The sequence below is a fragment of the Artibeus jamaicensis genome, unplaced genomic scaffold (assembly GCF_021234435.1).
Source record: "Artibeus jamaicensis isolate MK-2021 breed Jamaican fruit bat unplaced genomic scaffold, CSHL_Jam_final contig_3182, whole genome shotgun sequence".
NCBI classification, from domain to species: Eukaryota; Metazoa; Chordata; class Mammalia; order Chiroptera; family Phyllostomidae; genus Artibeus; species Artibeus jamaicensis.
Genome location: NW_026521742.1, coordinates 168,928 through 187,821, shown reverse-complemented (window position 1 = coordinate 187,821; position 18,894 = coordinate 168,928). Strand labels below are relative to the sequence as shown.

Genomic DNA, 18,894 nt, shown 5'->3' with positions numbered 1-18,894 from the left:
AGTTATTTAGTTTGCTTTTTTTCTAAGAGGCAGAAAGGTGTAGTAGGGATAATGCAGGCTAGGAAGTTGGGCTTATGTGATCTGGCTTTGTGGTCTAAGAAAACTGGTCCTCAGAGACTGGGCGTAATGACCACCAACAGGTAGAGGCAGTTTCAAAAAGATTGTTCAAAAGCAGAGACTGGCAATCTATGGCCCATATCTGGCCTGCTGCCTGATCTGTAAAGTAAGATTTACTGGCACGTGGCCACACTCACTTGGTTCTGCACTGACTGCAGAACTTCAGTTCTACAATGTCAGCGCTGAATAGCTACAACAGAAATCATGGGGCCTGTAAAGCCAAAGATATATGACCTTTTACAGGAAAGTTGTCATTCTCGGGTTAAACGGATACAGTTATTAGAGAGAAACAGCCTGGTCCAGAGAGCCTGATTTTGTTGTCCTGACAACAACCTACAGGCTGGATGGCACTCCTCCAATCTCTCTTACTCCTTTGGTCCTTTGAGAAATTAACCAACACTTAGGTCTGAAGTGTACTAGGACAGCGATTTTCAACCTTTTTCATCTCATGGCACACATAAACTAACTACTAACATTCTGCAGCACCAAATTCTGCACCAAAAAATATACTTTTTGCTGATCTGACAAAAAATAGGTATAATTTTGATTCATTCGTACTGGACAGCTACTGTTGTGTTGGCTGCTGTCATTTTTTTATTTGATAGTCTAAGTGAAAAATGATCAGTACGCCTGATCAAATAGTCAGGTATTGTATGTTTTCAAAAATCTTGCCGCACACTCGTGTTGCTCTTGAAGCATGCCGGTTGAAAATCGCTGTACTAAAGTATAAACTAGTTACCATTCCAGCAGCCTCGAGTCTCACTGGGGCCTTAAAACAGGACAGACTGGTATATTTCAAAACCTACAACCCAGGTACAGCACTGCAGGCAAGATACCTATGCATCTGTAGGTTCTCCCCAGTTGTAAGTGCCCAGGCTTGCTTCTCACTGTGGCATTCATAGTAGAAGGCACTCCTCCTCACAGAGTGGGGACAATGCCAAGGTCTTGAATGACTGCGGTGAATATAATCCTCCAAGACACTCATTTTAAAAGCATGATCTTCCATGAGTCTTAAACACTACATCCAGGCCAGCTGCCAAACCACAGGTGGGAATTACAGTACACAGCAACTACAGGAAACCAAATCCTCTGGACTAAAGCATCAGGCCTGGGATGAACATGCTAAAGGAATGTGTAAAAGCGGATATAACCTATATGCTTAGACATATTACAGTAAAAAAAGATGAAATACCATTAAAAGTCATGTTTTCAAAGATTATTTTACTCTCTGAAAATGCACAGGTTATGTCTTGTGAAAAAGGATCTAAAAATGTGCACACAACAAAAATTCAATTTTGTAAAAATGTTATATACATGATATATATATATATATATATATATATATATATATATATATGCACAGACTTATATCCAAAATGCTGACACTGAGAGTAATAGGACTAAGTGTGATTTTTATTTTCTTAAAGTCACTCAGAAGACTAATAAACTGTGAAGCTCAACACTGTCCAAACTGAACTCCTGATCCTACCTCCAAACTCTACTATTTCCATAGCCCTCCACCTCAGTGAAAAGCAACTTCATTCTTCTGGCTGCACAGGATAAAACAAAATAAAACTGAAATTGTCTTTTGACTACTCTCTTTGCCTCATACTCCACATATAATCCATCAAAGATCTTACCAACTTACCTCAAAATATATCTGAATATTATCCCTTCTCAATGACTCCACTGGAGTCATTGAGAAGTCTCAATTTTCAATGAGAATGAGAATTGCCATTCCCCTGATCCAAGCCAACATTATTTCTTACCTGGATTTCTACAATATTATTCTAATAGCCTCCCTGCTTCTTCCTTTACATCCTTGTGGTCTACTCTTAGTACATAAGCCAGGTAGAGCCTTTAAAAAAGCAAGTCAGATCATGTCACTCCTCTGCTCAAAATCCTGCAACACCTCCCAGGTATTTCAAGTTCAAGTTCTGAAGATGAGCAGGAATCTCACCAAATTATTCCTTGAAAATAAAGAAACCAGAGAGCAAAAACTAATAGTTGTATTTCAGACAAAAGTAGGTGACAAAGTAGCCCACAAGCCCCAAAATTCAAGAGGCAGACAACCAACATAACCATGACACCTGCATAGAACGGATGTTTGTGTGGAAGAAGAAGGAAGTGACAGGGCTTCTGAAAGACAGATGCACTGGAAAAATCATAGCAGACCTATTTGAGAACATCAGTTGAAACTGGGAGCGGTTTCAACCAACCCAAAAGATGTGTTCAAGGGGCCCTTGGTAAAGTCTGAAAGGGGTCAGAGAAGACTGGAAAACATGAACCCCTGAAACCAACCAGTCGAAGCTCCTTTCCAAGACAGGGCATCACATTTAGTAGAAACTTCTTTAAGTAAAATCAGAATAGTGACAGAGACAAAGGAGAAGGTTCAGGTACAACACAGCCAGGAAATTTCAGAAAGCAAGTGACCGTTATTTAATACTTTATGAAAAAGAAAACAGAAAAGGAAGATCTGTGAAATTAAAGATACCCTGAACCATTCCTCCTTCTGAAAGTTCAAGAAAACCACTTTCGCATACAGATAAGCAAGGATAAGGTCAAAACTCATACAAAGCCATTATGAGGAAAAAAAAAAGAGTCCCTGGGCCCATTATCAGTTGTCCACTGTGACCCGCCTGAAATAAAACTCTGAGCCAAGTCACTCCGCTGAAGAGAAAGGCTCCCTCCTGCTTTCAGGGGCAAACCCAAATTTCAAAGAGGACCCTGGAGACCCTTGAGGACCTGGCCCCTGCTTAACACTGTGGTCTCACTCTGACGCCAGTCAGCAGTGTCCCCATAGGCCTGCAAATGCCTTTGCACACACTGAAACTTATTCTACAGTTTGAAAAAAAAGAAAAGAAAAACAAAGAATAAGCAAATAAAAAACCTCCCTAGGGATATGGAAAGCAGCCAGAAAGACATGCCCACAAAACATATTAAAATAGTAACTTACTACTTTAAAACAAGCTAAGAGATATTAAGAAAATGATACAAGACATAAAAGAACATACAAAGTCTGTCCAGAAAGTGTCCAGCCACATACTATGAAAAAGCGACATTAGTCGAGAAGATAACAAGATACAAGAAACATTGTATATAGGACAATGATGCCTCAGTCCTCTTCCAAGCAGGCAACTTGGGACCTCACACAGTTCTCCCAGTCACCATCAGCTGCTCTGTCATATTTTTATGAATCTCACCAATGGTCTGAACTCTCTAACCTTTCAAAGGTGATTCTAGTTTTAGGAAAAGCCAGAAGTCACAGGGCACCAAATCTGGGCTGTAGCGGGGCTGAGTCACCTAGGTGATTTGATGTTTTGCAAAAAAACCGCATGAGACATGATGCATGAGTGGGCTCATTGTCGTGATGAAGCTGCCAATCTCCAGTTGCCCACAGCTTCGGCCTTCTGAATCATCTGAGTAGTTTCCATGGAGGAATGTTGAAGCTCAATGCAAAATTTGATGCAGATTTGTTGCTCTACTTGCTCAGTCATTTTTAATGTAACAGCCACACAGTATACATGCTCACTCAACGGCATCTACCACCCTCATGGACTAGTACAGTGAAGTCATCATTGTTCACATATGTGCATTCCAGTCCACTCTCCTTGGCTACCAGGTTATACTGATGTTGTGCAAACCATTCTCGTTATATTAACAATGGTTAGACTTTTTCTGGACAGACCTTGTAAATCATAATTATAAAAACTCAGAAATGAAATAATAGAACTCAGGAAAAAAATCAGAAGTAAAAGAAAAAATCATTTCAGAAGTGAAGACTAACTTTGAAGAAAAGAGTTAATAAATGTACCAGATCTTCTTAAAAGAAATTAAAAATGGAATAAAATTTTCTGGTTTAAGATAATTAGAAATAGAAGAAATATTTTAAAATAAAAAGTAAATTAAGAGATAAAATGAATTCAAGTCAAAGTGACCAAATATTAAAGAAAAGTCAAAAAATAAAAATCAAAACAAAACAAACCCAGCATATAAATAATAGGAGTATCTGAAGAAGAATAAAAATCAAAGCTAGGTAACAGAAGAGATACTAAAAACCAAATTCAAAGAGAACATTTTTTTTTAAATTTAGGTATACATTAACAGAGTACATGGTCTACCTCAGAATGTGTGCTTTATAATGACCAACAATGACATATTCTGTTAAAATTATGGAGCTTTCAAGGGAAAAAATCCTTTAAGCTTCTAAGCAAAAATAGTAAGTGCTTCATAGGAGAAAAATAAAAGAAATTTTTAAAGAGAATCAAAATTAGATATCAGACTTTTCAACATCAGTACTTTTTGCCAAAAGAAAATGGAGCAATCTATTTAATATGCATATGGAGGAAAACTGGGCCAAAAAATTATATCCAGTAAAATTAACTTTGAGGTATAAAGGGCACAGAGCAGATATTAATTTTCATTAAAATTAAGAAACCAGGGAATATTGTTTCCACAGACACGGTCTGAAGAACCTACTAGCATGCAAGTCAGCAAACTTTCTGTAAAAGACTAGACAGCAAGTATCTTGTGGCTTTCAAGCCAGTGTCTGTTGTGCATCCTTCTTTACTCTTACAGCATCTAAAAATTTTGTAGAAACCATTCTTAGCTCATAGGCCATACAGAAACAGGTGACAAGTCACAGTTTGCCAAGCCCTGTACTAAAAACTGAGCTGCAGACATCCAACATAACTAGGGGGCAGTGAAAAAGGCCCGCGATAGCCTGACCAGATAGTGGTCTTGAAATACCACATTTCACTAAGAGAGATGAAACTGTGTTGAAGAAATTACTCATTCCTGATTTGACCTGACTCTATAATATCTCATCATACCAAATCCCAAGAACAATAAACAAGAAAAGCAGCCAGTTAACATAAACTCACTGCAACACGTGAAATGTGTGTGTACATTCCTGCCCCTCTCCCATCTCCAGTATTTGTTTGACAAAGACAGGAATTTTTGTCTCTTCTGTTCACTACTGTATCACAAGTGCCCACAATGGTGCTAACCACCTAACAGAAGTTCACTAAATATTTGCTGAATAAATGAGTAAACAGGAGAAATCTGTGTCTAATTCTAACTTTAATAGTAGTACAAGGTCAAGAAAAAAAATCTCTCTCCTCCCATGATTAACCTTCCTCTCCCCTGTGCCCTGGTCATGTCTCAGTCCTTATTCTTCAGTTTCTTAAACATTCTGGGATGAAAGCAGCTCTGTTGTGGTTTTGTCTCTGCTTGTTATATTTTCTCTGTGTAGCAACATTCTCGTGTTTGGCCAGCCTTGCATCCTCTGCAAGGAACAGATTCCATTTCTTTTTTATGGCCTACAAGTAGTTGTAAAAACACTGGCATTCAATTTCTCACAAGTTCCCCCACTTGCTCATTCTGCCTTCATCTCCAGCATGAGACAACCCCATATATGGTTAAATGTTGCTAATAATTGCCCTTACTTAATCTGAACTTCAAAATAACATTTATGATGAAATATTGAAATATTACCTAAAATCAAATACTGTAATCAACAGACTCATCATTAGATCTAGCTTTATGTTTTTTTCTCAGAAGTACATAGTTTTAACATGTTATATCTTAATTAAAGTTTTTAGCAGTTACAAATAAAGTAACTGTGGTTGAACTTCCTTCCACAATGATTCTAATTACATGGTATTATTTATGTCTGATTTGACCAACACTGACAGAGCAATAAAGATATATATTCCTTCAAGATCTTAACCTATCTTTCATAATATGGAGTACACAAAGAACTTCAAGAATGGGAACTTTTTTAAGTGTTTAACTCAAAGTTTTATTTATACACCCATGTAAATACCACTCAGAAGAAGACAGAGAACATTCCCAGAAGTTTGTTCCCTTTTTACTGCTGAGTAGTAACTCACTGTATGAATATACCACATTTTCCATTTCCTTGTTGATAGGCATTTGGATTTGTTTCCAGCTTTTGGCTATTATTATAAATAGTGCTGCTATAAATACTTTTGGATAAGTCTTTTGGTATAATTTCCTCATGTATACAACTTTTTCTGTTGCCCATATACCCAGGAGAATATCTGATTGGTCATAAGGTAGGCATATGTTTTGCCAAGCAGCTGTAACAAGTACTTTTCCCAAGTGGCTATACTAGTTTACACTCCCCTATTTCACTTAATCAAAGAACGTCTAACGTTTTCCCCTTTGTGCTTCCTATCCTGACCCATAGAAACTATAATATAATAAATGTTTGTTTTGGGTCACTACATTTTAAGGAGTTTCTGGGTTGATGAACATATCCACATGCTGGGCAGCTGGGGCACCCCGTTTCACAAGGCCAGAGCAGTCTTGGGGACCCTTCTGGACCCATCCACTGTACTTCTTTATGTGACTGTTCATCTGTAGCCTTTATAAGAATGCCTCTAGATTTCCCTTCCTAAATGCAACCTTTTAAATGAGAAATAAACCAAGACTCACAGCAATAAAGTAACTTGTGTAGGTACACACTGCTTGTTAAGTGGCAGGGCTGGGATTTAAACCGAGACAGGCAGAGCCTCTCTTAAATGCAGGGGAATGCTCTTCAGTTATTTTTTAACCCTCTCCAAGATAAGTTTGAAGTTTCTTTTTAGGCATATCCCAAAGAGCTCCACTCTGCACCTGGGCATGCCAGCCCATGCCGGAACCTGGAAAGCATGAAGACTTAAAAGGCACACCCTAGCAGCAGGCAGGGGAGTCATACTCTTCTTACTGTGAACTCCTTTGGTTAATCAAGCTCGCTTCCTTTCTCCTTTCCCTCCATCTTGTTCTCAGCGAACCTCTCCTTCTGAATTGGTTTCATTTCCTCCCTTTTTCTTTAATTCTCACCCAAGAGTATGTTCATAGATTTTGGAGGGGGGAGAGACAGAAAAACATTGATGTGAGAGAGCTGTAGGGATGATGCTCTAACCAGCTGGGCCACCCAGCCAGGGCTCGCCTCCTCTCTGGATTTCTATCTTTGGGGGTGGGGCAAGAACCACTTCTCCAGTGACAATACCAGGAAAATGCGACTTAGACACCAAAATCTTAACCATTTTACTCACTGAATATGTCTTCACAGGAACTAATAACATAAAATACTTTATTGGGAAAAAAGCTTTAGGCAGATTACAATCAGAACGTTGTTTTTATTTTTAAATAACTGCCTGATGTAAGACCTTTGATGTCTACTTGAATAAAATAAATTATTCATTAACTTTTTAAAAGAAGACAAATGGTATAGCTTGGATTTTCTCTAAAATAATTTAGAAAAAGGAGGAAAGAGACTTAAGTGACTCAATGTCAGCCTACAATAATAATTGTATATGGTCATATATGGGGGTTTTGTATACACTATAATTTTTGTATTTGAAATGTTCCACAATTTAAAAAAACTTATTTTTAGGTTTATTAACCTTAGTACTACTGACACTCTGGTCTGAATAAATTCCTTTTTTGTGGGGACTGTCCTGGGCATTGTAGAATGTTCAGCAGAATCCCTGGCCTCTACCCATTAGATGCCAGTAGTGCTACCACCCTGCCGTTGTGACAACCAAAATTTCCAGACATTGCCTCCCAGGCAAAAATGTCTCCCAGGGAGCTAATTGACCCCCATTGCTTTAAAACAAGGTTGCTTATTATTATTAGAAGTCCTAGCCTTGGCAAAACCACAATACCTTGGGAAAACTGCAAAATGTAAGTGTACAAAGGTCATCTGCATTTCTATATAAGAATGACTAACAAAATTTTAAAACAACACACATTATTTACATTAATAACAATAGGGTACTTAATAATTAATCAAAGGAAATATTTCTTTTCTAAACAACATTATATAATATAAAAATACTGGATAAGTAAATAAATGGAGAAACTATGTTATGGATAGGAAGACAATTAGCATAATGCTGGCTATCGTTCCCACAACTATCTTTAAGTATGATTTATATGGAGGAAGAAAGGGCTAAAAAAGACCAAGACATCCTTAGCAAGAGCTAAGTAGGAAGCATGTTCTATTAGATATGAAGACACTTTGCAAAACTATAGTAGTAATTAAAATAGAATGAAATTGGACTTCCAGCCAGGATGGAGGAGTAGATAGATACACTGTGCCTCCTCACACAACCAAAAAAAGGACAACAACAAATTTAAAAACAAAAAACAACCAGAACTGCCAGAAAATTGAACTGTATGGAAGTCCAAAAACCAAGGAGTTAAAGTAACATTCATCCAGACTGGTAGGAGGGGTGGAGAGGACTGAGAGCAAAGTGGCATCTGGTAGATAGATGGTCCCACATTCACATGCAGATAAACTGGGAGGAAAAACTGGGGAGTGAGACAGACCGTGCAACTCAGGGTTCCAGTGTGGGGAAATAAAGCCTCAAAACTTTTGGTAGTAAAAATCTGTGGGGGTAGAGGAAGCGGAATAAACTCCAAGCCTCACAGGAGAGCTCATTGGAGAGACCCACAGGGTCCTAGAACATACACAAAGCCGCCCACCTGTGAATCAGCACCAGAGGAGCCCAATTTGCTTGTGGATAGTGGGGGAAGTGACTAAAAGTTGGCTGAGAGCTGAGCAAGCAGCACTGTTCACTTTTGGGCCTCTCTCCCACATATAGCACCACAAAGCAGCAAAGTGGGTTGTCCTGTTCTGGCCAATACCCAAGGCTCCATCCCTAAGACTCTGCTGAGACAAAAAAAAAAATGGCCCAAATGAAAGAACAGAGTAAAGCTCCAGAAAAAATACAACTGAGCAATGAAGAGATAGCCAATCTGGCCCAAATGAAAGAACAGAGTAAAGCTCCAGAAAACATACAACTAAGTAATGAAGAGATAGCCAATCTATCAGATTGGCTATCAGATGCACAGTTCAAAACACTGGTAATCAGGATGCTCACAGAAATGGTTGAGTATGGTCACAAAATAGAGGAAAAAGTGAAGGCTATAAAAAGTGAAATAAAGGAAAATGCACAGGAAACCAACAGTGATGAGAAAGAAAATGGGACTAAAATTAATGATTTGGAACAAAAGAAAGAAACAAACATTCAACCAGAACAGAATGAAGATACAAGAATTCAGAAAAATGAGGGGAGGCTTAGGAACTTCTGGGACAACATTAAATGTTCCAACATCCAAACCAAGGGGTGCCATAAGGAGAAAAGGGACAGCAAAAAAATGAAAACTTATTTGAAAATATAATAAAGAAAAACTTTCTCAATCTGGCAAAGGAAATAGACCTCCAGAAAATCCAGGAAGCCCAAAGAGTCCCAAAGAAGATGATTTCTCAAAAGAAACCTTAGAGGCAGGAAGGAGCTGGAAAAAAAGTATTTGAAGTCATGAAAGGCAAGGACCTATATCCAAGATTACTCTACCCAACAAAGCTTTCATTTAGAATGGAAGGGTAGGCAGATAAAGTGCTTCTCAGATAAGGTCAAGTTAAAGGAGTTCATTATTACCAAACCCTTATTATATGAAATGTTAAAGGGATTTATCTAAGAAAAAGAAGATAAAAAATATGAACAGTGAAATGACAACAAACTTACAACTATCAACAACCAAACCTAAGAAAACAAAATAAAAAATGAACTAAGGAAATAACCAGAATGGGAACAGAATAATAGAAATGGCCCAAATGAAAGAACATTTCATGGAGGGTTATCACAGGGAGGATGGGGAAAGGGGGGAAAGGTACAGGGGATAAGAAGCATAAATCATTGACACAAAATAGACAGGAGGAGGTTAAGAATATTTTAAGAAATATATAAGCCAAAGAACTTATATGTATAACCCATGGATATCAACTAAGGTGAGGGAATGCTGGTGGGAGGAGGGGGTGCAGGGTAGAGAGGAATAAAGGGAGGGGAATAGGTCAACTGGAATAGCATAATCAATAAAATATCTTTAAAAAATAAAATTAAACAATGGCATTGCCAACTATGAACCCCCCCAAATAGAGTGAAATTGAAGAGAGAGATCTCACTAGCAGAATAATGCATATATTGATATTTAATATTTAGCCTAGCTGGTACTAAACATTACTAAGGAAAAAGCAACTATGCCATAAATAGTTCTGGGAAATTGTCTGTGTATATGAAAAAAATAGAAAATGGAATATGTATCTCACATTTAAAAATAAGTTCCACACTCATTAATAAATTTTGGATTGATAAATGTGAAAGGAAAATGTTTTAAGTTTTAGAAAAATATAGAAGATTATTTTTATCACTTTAGGATAAGAAAAAATTTCTTTACAAAACACGAAAAAGTTCAAACCATAATGGAAGAGTGATAAATGCAATAAGTTTAAATCTTCTATTTATCAATAATGAAATAGAAGCCATTAAAAAAATAAAGAAAATCTTACCCTTTGTGACAGTATGGACAGTATGGAGAGCATTATGCTAAGTGAAAGAGGCCAAACAGAGAAAGACAAATACCATATGATTTCACTCATACATGGAATCTAAAGAATAAAAGGAACTAACAAGCAAAATAGAGGCAGATCCACACATAGACAGAGAGCAGGCTGACAGCTATGAGGGGGGTGCTGGCTGTGTGGGGGGTAAAGGAATTAAGCAAAAGAAAAAAAGAGAAAAAACTCATGGACATGAACAACTGTGTGATGATTTGCCAGGGAAAGTGGGGGTGCGAATGAGCTTATGGGGGGTGTAAATGGTGATGGAAGGAGTCTTGACTTGGGGTTACAAACACACAATACACTGTACAGATGTTATATCATGGAACTGTGCATCTAAAACCTGTATAATTATCAATAAAATATATTTTAAATAAAATAAAAATAAATTATGCATTAAAAATAAATAAATAAAACCTGTATTATTTTGTTAACCAGTGTCACCCCAATAAATTTAATAAAAAGAAAAAATTTACATTCACTAAAGGGATTGTAACATTAAAAGACAAGTTAATGAGATAAGCAATTTATAACATATATATATCAGATAAATGCTACAAAAAGAAAGACAAACCTTAGCACTCAGAAAAATGGGCAAAAGTCATGAACAGGATTTCACAGAAGAGGCCACAAACTGCCAGTGAAAATATATGATACTCAAGCTCATTAATCAGGTAATTAAAAATTAAAATTATGAGCTACCATTTATTCTTACCCAATTAGAAAAATGAAAAAGTCAGACTGTAGTATATAATTAAATTAAGAAGTTTATAAAATGCATTATAATTCTGTACACTAAATGATCCCAATTTTTATTATCTAAATATATGATACTGATTTACATTAAGTTTAAATAAATATATATATATATATATATATATATATACTGAAAATAACATCAAATATTAACAGTGAAAAAAAGAAAAGCCTAGTAGTGAAAATATGGATCCTTGGAGAGTTTTATACTCTGATGGTGGCAGTACAAAATACTGCAAGTTTTGGAAAACAATTTGGCATTACCCAGTGAAGTTCATTATGTTTATTCCCTACGATCCAGCAATTCCATTCCTAAGTGTGTACCTTAGAGAAACCCTTAAAGAGAACACCTTAAAAATGTGCATAGCCCCAAACCAAAAACAACTCAAATGTTCAGCAACAGTATAAATATATAAATAAGCTATATTATACCTATAATATGTGGCAATAAAAACAAATTAATGATAGCTATACACTTTAAAACAAGTAAATCTCAAGATAATGTTAAGCAAAAGAAAAAAAGGAAGGGAAAAAGACAACTGACAGAAAAAACACAGACTGTGATGCCATTTATGTAAAGTCATCAACAGGAAAATTAAACAAAAATGGGAAAAACATGACAATGTTGCCATACTCAATGAGTTTTCAGAGCATCCTGATCACCAGTATTTTGAACTCTGCCTCTGATAAGTTGGCTATCCTGTTTTGTTTAGTTCTTTTTCTGGTGCTTTGTTCTTTTCTTTCATTTGGGCCATATTTCTTTGTTTCCTCAATTTGGCAGCCTCCCTGTGTTTGTTTCTGTGTATTAGGTAGAGCTGCTTTGACTCCCTTTAAAAGGCACCTGTTTGGATGAATATGACTTCTTTAAAGCCTTGGTTGTCAGACTTCCATATAGTATGATTTTCTGACAGTTCTGGGTGTTATTTGTTTTGAGATTTAGTTGTAATTCTTTTTGTGGTTGCACAAGATGAAGCCTGTCTACCTAAACTTCCATCTTGACTGGAAGCACTCTACAGAAACATATCTTGGAAGATAAAGGCAAAAAACACATTTTTAAATGCCTTGATTTTTTCCCTAATCTCTCTTAGTTTGTAATAATTAGATTAGTGAGTTCTGTACCAATTTTTTGGAGCCATTATATTTAAGGCTATGACTCAGTTTAATGTAAAGTTGAACAGAATAGTTGAAGAATTTATTAAAGTGGAACATAATATTCAAAATATCAAAGTTATAAGGCCAGTCACTGGAAAAGCTAGGACTACTATTGGACTTGAAATAACTATCTAAAAATATCAAGGATAAATAGTATATTTAAAATTCCATTGTTGTACCTAAATGTAGAACTAAAGCTAAATTACCAGCTAGCCTAAGCTATCTGTTTTCATTCCTTTTTCCACTCATTAAATTCTTTGCTTCTATTTTGAGTTTTTTTAAAGGCTGGCTTATATACACTAGTCTGTAAGGAAGACTCTCTGGACAACCCCAGGATGAAAGTATGTTTTCTTCTACAAAATTCTTTCATAGAATTTATGTGCTCATAGGTAATTACCCTATTGTTCTGCCTCCTACTGTTCTGTAACTGGAACTGAACAGGAAAGCAAGAGGTGCCAACCAAACTGAACATTACTGGAAATTCATATGAAAAGCTTAACTTCCATACTTAACAAGTTAATGTAGGTAGAACTGTGAAGACCCTCCTTGTTGTTGCCTTCAACCACTTCTGCATATCCAAGGCCTGTCCAGAAAAAGTCCAGCCAATGTTAATATACTGAGAATGGTTGGCATGACATTGATGTAACCTGGCAGCCAAGGAGAGTGAACTAGAATGCACATGTCTGAACAATGATGACTTCACTGTACTAGTCAGTGGAAGTGGTAGATGCCACTGAGTGAGCATGTGTACTATATAGCCATCACATTCAAACTGACTGAGCAAGTAGAGCAACAAATCTGCATCAAATTTTGTGTTAAACTTGAATGTTCCTCCATGGAAACTATTCAGGTGATTCAAAAGCCCACAGCTATGGGCCACTGGTGATTGGCAGCTTCATCAGGACAATGTGCCTGGACATGCATCACTCTCATGCAGAGTTTTCTGACAGAACATCAAATCACTCAGGTGATGCAACACCCCCCTGCACCTCCCCGCTATAGCCCAGATTTGGCATCCTGTGACTTCTGGATTTCCCTAAAACTAAAATTACCCTTGAAAGGTTAGATATTTCAGACCATTGATCAGATTCAGGCAAATATGATGGGGCAGTTAATGGAGATTGGCCAAACTGTGTGAAGTTCCAAGGTGCCTACTTGAAAGGGGACTGAGGTATAATGGTCCTATATACAATGTTTCTTGTATCTTCTTCAATACACGTCCCTATTTTTTATATTACATTGTTGGATACCTTCTGGATGAACCTTATATTCCTGAGCCATTTAGTAACCTTCTCAAGCCTTCAAGGCTGACTATTTTCAGTATTTTAATACTAAATAATAGTAAAATAAGTATTAAAGTACTTACTTTAAATAATTTTTCCAGAATAAAAATGTTTATAGAATGGCAAATGCAAAGGATCATCAACTCAGGGCTGCAAATTCCTACTGTCATGACTCTAACGAACATGGAATATTTACAACTTGGTACTTACTAGTGGAATAATTTTATATGTTTCTGCCTTATTCCCCAATTAACTCTAATTTGAGAGCAGGAACTCTGTCTTCAAAGAGGCAATATGGTCTGAATTAGATCTGCCTCAGCCAGCGTAGCTCTGCTCTTATCTATTTTTTATTGGAATTCTGGGTATGACTGTTTCAAAAAGGAGTTAATGTGCTATTATTTTATTTTGTTTTTAAGTTTTAAAAAAAATTTGTACCCCACTAACATTAGAAAGACTGATAATACCAAGTGTTGGCAAAAACTGTGAAACAACTAGGACACATTATTGTATAGTTTAGACACACATGAATGGTACAGCCATATGTTAATGACTCAGACACTCTGGAAAACAGGAAATATCTGTTAAAGATACACAGATCTAGCTTAGATGTACAGATACACAGACATCTTATCCAGTGATTCTACTCATTGGTACATACCCAAAAGAAATTAATGCTATGTCCACCAAAAGTAATGCACAAAAATGTTCTTAGCAACTTTACCCATAATATCCAAAAACTAGAAACACCAAATGTCCATCTATGGAACAATGGATACATTGTGTTAAGTTTAAAAAATATATAGTAATAAAAAGAATGAATTACTACCATTTACTATATTATAGGTGAGTCTCATATTAAATAAAAGAAGCTAGACACAAAATAATAGTTATGATTGCATTTATGTGAAGTTTAAAAACAAGCAACATTGTTCCTGAACTTCACATACAACCTCATTTCACCTTGGTGATAGAGGATGGAATAGTGGTTACTTTTGGGTTGAGGAGGGTATTCAATAGAAAGTATAAAAGAGCCTCCTTTTTTACTAGCATCCATACTGGGTGCTAGTATGTTTCTGTATCTTGCTATGGATGGTGATTACACAAATGTATACAGATGTAAACATTCATCAAATTGTACACTGAATATTTATGCATTTACTATATGTTATACCTTAATTTTTACACTCATATAGTTGTATGTCTTGAGAATAAGCATTGGAAGTTCTAGTCATGGTTCTGTCATTTCTTGACAAAGTATAGAAGCTCACTGGATGTTCACACCATATATGAAATGCTAAGGTCCCTTCCCCTTCTGGAATCCATTGATTCAAAATTTCTATGAATTTTCTTGGTCTTCATGATTGACTTAAACATAGTAAGTATATGTGCAATGTGATCTTTCCCTGATTTTTATCACATATAACTTGAGCATATCTCTTTAGTCCCTAATTGAGAAGACTGAGGGGTCTAATAGATTTACTTTATATTAACAGAAGGAACTAGCATCAGAATCTCTAAGTCAACACATAAGCACACAAAGTGAAATGTTTACCTAAGAATTCAGTGATTAGAAACTAGTTATGGTTTATTATCTGGAAAAAGCAATAAGCTGTGATGACAAGAGTTAGAACTATAACTTGTTTGAATCAATAAAAATAACATAGAGCCAATGGAGTGATAATACCTAGGAGTATGTAATCAATAACTGAAGACTAGGTGCAGAAAGGTATCTGTTCTTTTCAAAATGCTCGCAGCAGCACAATTTACAATAGCCAAGTGCTGGAAGCAACCTAAGTGCCCATCAGTAAATGAATGGATCAAAAAACTATGGTACATCTACACAATGGAATACTATGCAATGGAAAAAAAAAGAAGGAGCTCCTACCCTTTTAGGACAGCATGGATGGATCTGGAGAGCATTATGCTAAGTGAAATGAGACAGGTGGTGAAGGACAAATACCATATGATGTCACCTATAAGTGGAACACACAAAACAAGCAAGCAAAATATAACAGGAGACACTGACATTAAGAACAAACTGACAGCAACTAGAGGGGAGGTAAGAGGGGATAATGGGAGAAAAGGAGGGAAGCATTCTCAGGAACATATATAAAGGTCACATGGACAAAACCAAAGGGGGACAGGATCAAGGGTGGGAAGCAGGGATGGCTAGGGTAAAGGAGAGTAGCAAGGGAAAAATGAAGACAACTGTACTTGAACAACAATAAAAAATGTGAAAATAAAAAAGAATCAATACTTACTGTATTAGTTCTATACATCAGAAATGAATCAAGACATTCTTTTATAGGGGCAAGCAGCATACACAAGGGAAGTATACTACTTTTTCTCTTTTTTTTTTTACAGGGGGCATATATTACTCTTATAAATGGAAAAAAATAAAAAATAAAATTGTTCTCACCAACTTTTCTTCACAAGGAGATGCTACTTGAATTTAACAGTACTCCCCATTTTTTAAAGGATTCTGAATTTTTCATTTATTAGAAAGCATGCAAATAATGTGTTTAGATTATTTTACAAAAAGAGCTCAAGCTGCTCAGAAAAGCAATGGGCTTGCTGGGAAAAAACAATTCTTTAGACTACTGCATAAAGAAGGTAGTCTCCATTTTTACACCCTCACTCTAGATAGGTAAGACATCAAGTCAGGTTACCAGATTAAGTAAGAGTACACTAGTCATCAGTTCATGAGAAAGAAAAAAATGCAATGGTTTTAGAAGTATTTGATTTTAAAGGACTTCCTGTATGGATTATAGATTAAGCTCTCAAATTTCAGCCTGTTGTAATGAACAGAAGAAGTAACCATCAGATGACCACAGAAGCACTGCATGTAATAACATGCCACAAAAAAGCATTAAACCACTGAGACCAAGGCATGGATTCTAATTCTGGCCTTGCATCTAAATTTGAGTAAATCATTTTGACCTTTCTGACTTAGTTTTCCTATCTGTAAAATGAAGAGACTGTGTTAAATAATCTCACCTTTACTTTTTTCTTTATCACTAAAAATTCCTACGTGCTCAGAATTTACTACATATTCAGCAACATAGTAGATGCTTCTGATGTTTACCTTAATCTACACAAAAGCCAGCCATCCTTACTAATGAAAATATCTAGAAATTAGAAATCAGAAGCCACTAAAATTGAATGATGGGCATTAAAGCCTGAGGTCCATAATAAAGGCCTGTCACTGCTACATACTGGGTTTGCCTCCATTAAATTAATAAAAAGAACCACAGTTCATAAATAAATAAATAAATAAAGTGGCTGAAAGGGTCTATAACTGGCTAAAGAATTTTTCAGAAACTCAGTGATGAAGCTATATTTGTTCAAGAAAAGGTCTTTAGTATACACACACACATATACATATATCCAAACATGCATATTAAGATACACACATACATACATACATGTACACACACATCTTTATTAGATGAACAGAGTCAAAATAAAAAAACATGGCATCTACTCACTTTGACAGAGATACTCCCCCAGCTTTCCCAATCATCTCTTCATGGTGTAATACTGAGTAGTTCCAGGGAATATGGAGGAACTTTAAGAGGGTTCTCATCCACCGTTCAGGATGTAAAACAAGTTGTTCATAGTGAACTAACATGCATTTTTTATAGCCAACCTCCATACACTGGTTATACATGGTTTCTATGGCACGATTCCACTTGGTCAAACAGTCCCTGTAACTGTTCAGGTCAAACCCAGCTATAGTAACTTTTCGAGAAATCATTGAATGTACTGATGCTCGGCCATCTCGAATCATCAGGAGAAATTTGGCATTGGGAAATAACCTAGCAAGGTAAGTTAAGGATTTCAGGGCAAAAGGATCTTTATTACATAAATAAGGAGCTGGCTCCCCATGCTTAACAATGATTTCTAGTAAGAAGGCTTGCATGGCAGAATCCAGCACTTCATCAGTAACACCGGCCTCATCCAAGCGTATTTTCTCTTTACTCGACCGTGACCACATCTGCTTCAGGGCCAGGATTCGGGGAATGACTCTGGTTTCCTCTCCACAGCGAATATCAGGATGTGCATCTAACATGGCCCTCATGAGTGTGGTTCCACTCCGAGGCACACCTCCAATAAAGATTAAAGGCATATCTTTGTGATAGGCGAAGGTTTTGTTGGCTTTGATGTCCAGGCCAGTTCGTACAGTGGTCTTTGTGCTCTCCAATTTGAGGGGCTGACTACGTTCCTCTATTCGGTGATGGCATTCCATGGCGTGTTGGCCCAAGTAAAACACAGTCACAGAACTAATCACCAGACATGCCAATAGTAAGTTCTGCTTCAGTTTTCCAACCATCTTGGTGTGGTTATCTTTTTATTAAACAGATATTTTGCTCAAAACGATTTCCAGAAACTGTTCAGGCCATGGAGATTCTACTTCAGAAAGATGATCAACATCTAATAGGAAAAGGAACAAGTTATTTAACCATCATTAATATTGTTTACAAATTAGTTATCAGTTATCACTATAACATTTTAGCTAGAATCTGAAGCTTAGATGCTTTGACATTCATAAAATGCAAATATTCAAAAATGCAAGCAAAAATAAATCAACATTTCAAATCGAAAACATCTTCTTAATATAATAATTCTGAAGCTATGCACAAAATGGAAAGTTAAATAAAACTACTCCTATCAGTGAGTCAAGTGAATATTTAGTGTGCCCAAGGGTATAAGGAGTCTAGCCCAAGGCTCGTCTCTGATATTTAGATTTGACTCATCCCCAAGAAGTCATTATCTCCACATTCTACAAGAAAAAGAAATTACAGAATAGACAACTTCTAAATCTTTAACACATATTCAGTTTATTCATCCTGCAAATTATTTACTTAGGTACTACAGACCACATATTTAGGCTTGGCTGAGTATAAACTTTGAAAAGGACAGCAGTGCAGCAGTGCAGGACAGCAGAGACCTCTGCTCTCAGGAAAAAAGTCTTATGAACAGACAGATATGCAAACAATGGCAATACATGGGATAAAGGCCTTAGTAGAAATAATCACAGGGGACAATGGAAGTATAATAAAAAGGAACAAATAGGTCTATCTACCTCAGGACGCTATAAAGGCCTTACAGAAAGTAAGACAGACGGCTGCTCTTAGCAACATGAACTTGTGTGTGAAAGCACAATGGCAT

The 18,894-nt window shown here is 36.5% G+C and overlaps 1 protein-coding gene across 4 annotated transcripts in view; it reads right to left on the bottom strand.

Moving 5' to 3' along the window:
* Positions 1 to 18,894, bottom strand: part of TPST1 (tyrosylprotein sulfotransferase 1) — a 128,400-nt gene that overhangs the window by 65,178 nt on the left and 44,328 nt on the right. For all 4 annotated transcript variants that reach the window (XM_037135564.2, XM_037135568.2, XM_037135567.2 and 1 more), the window contains exon 2: positions 17,211 to 18,156. In XM_037135564.2, coding sequence (XP_036991459.1) covers positions 17,211 to 18,055 — 845 coding nt within the window. In that variant the 5' untranslated portion in view covers positions 18,056 to 18,156. The remainder of the gene's footprint in view (positions 1 to 17,210; positions 18,157 to 18,894) is intronic.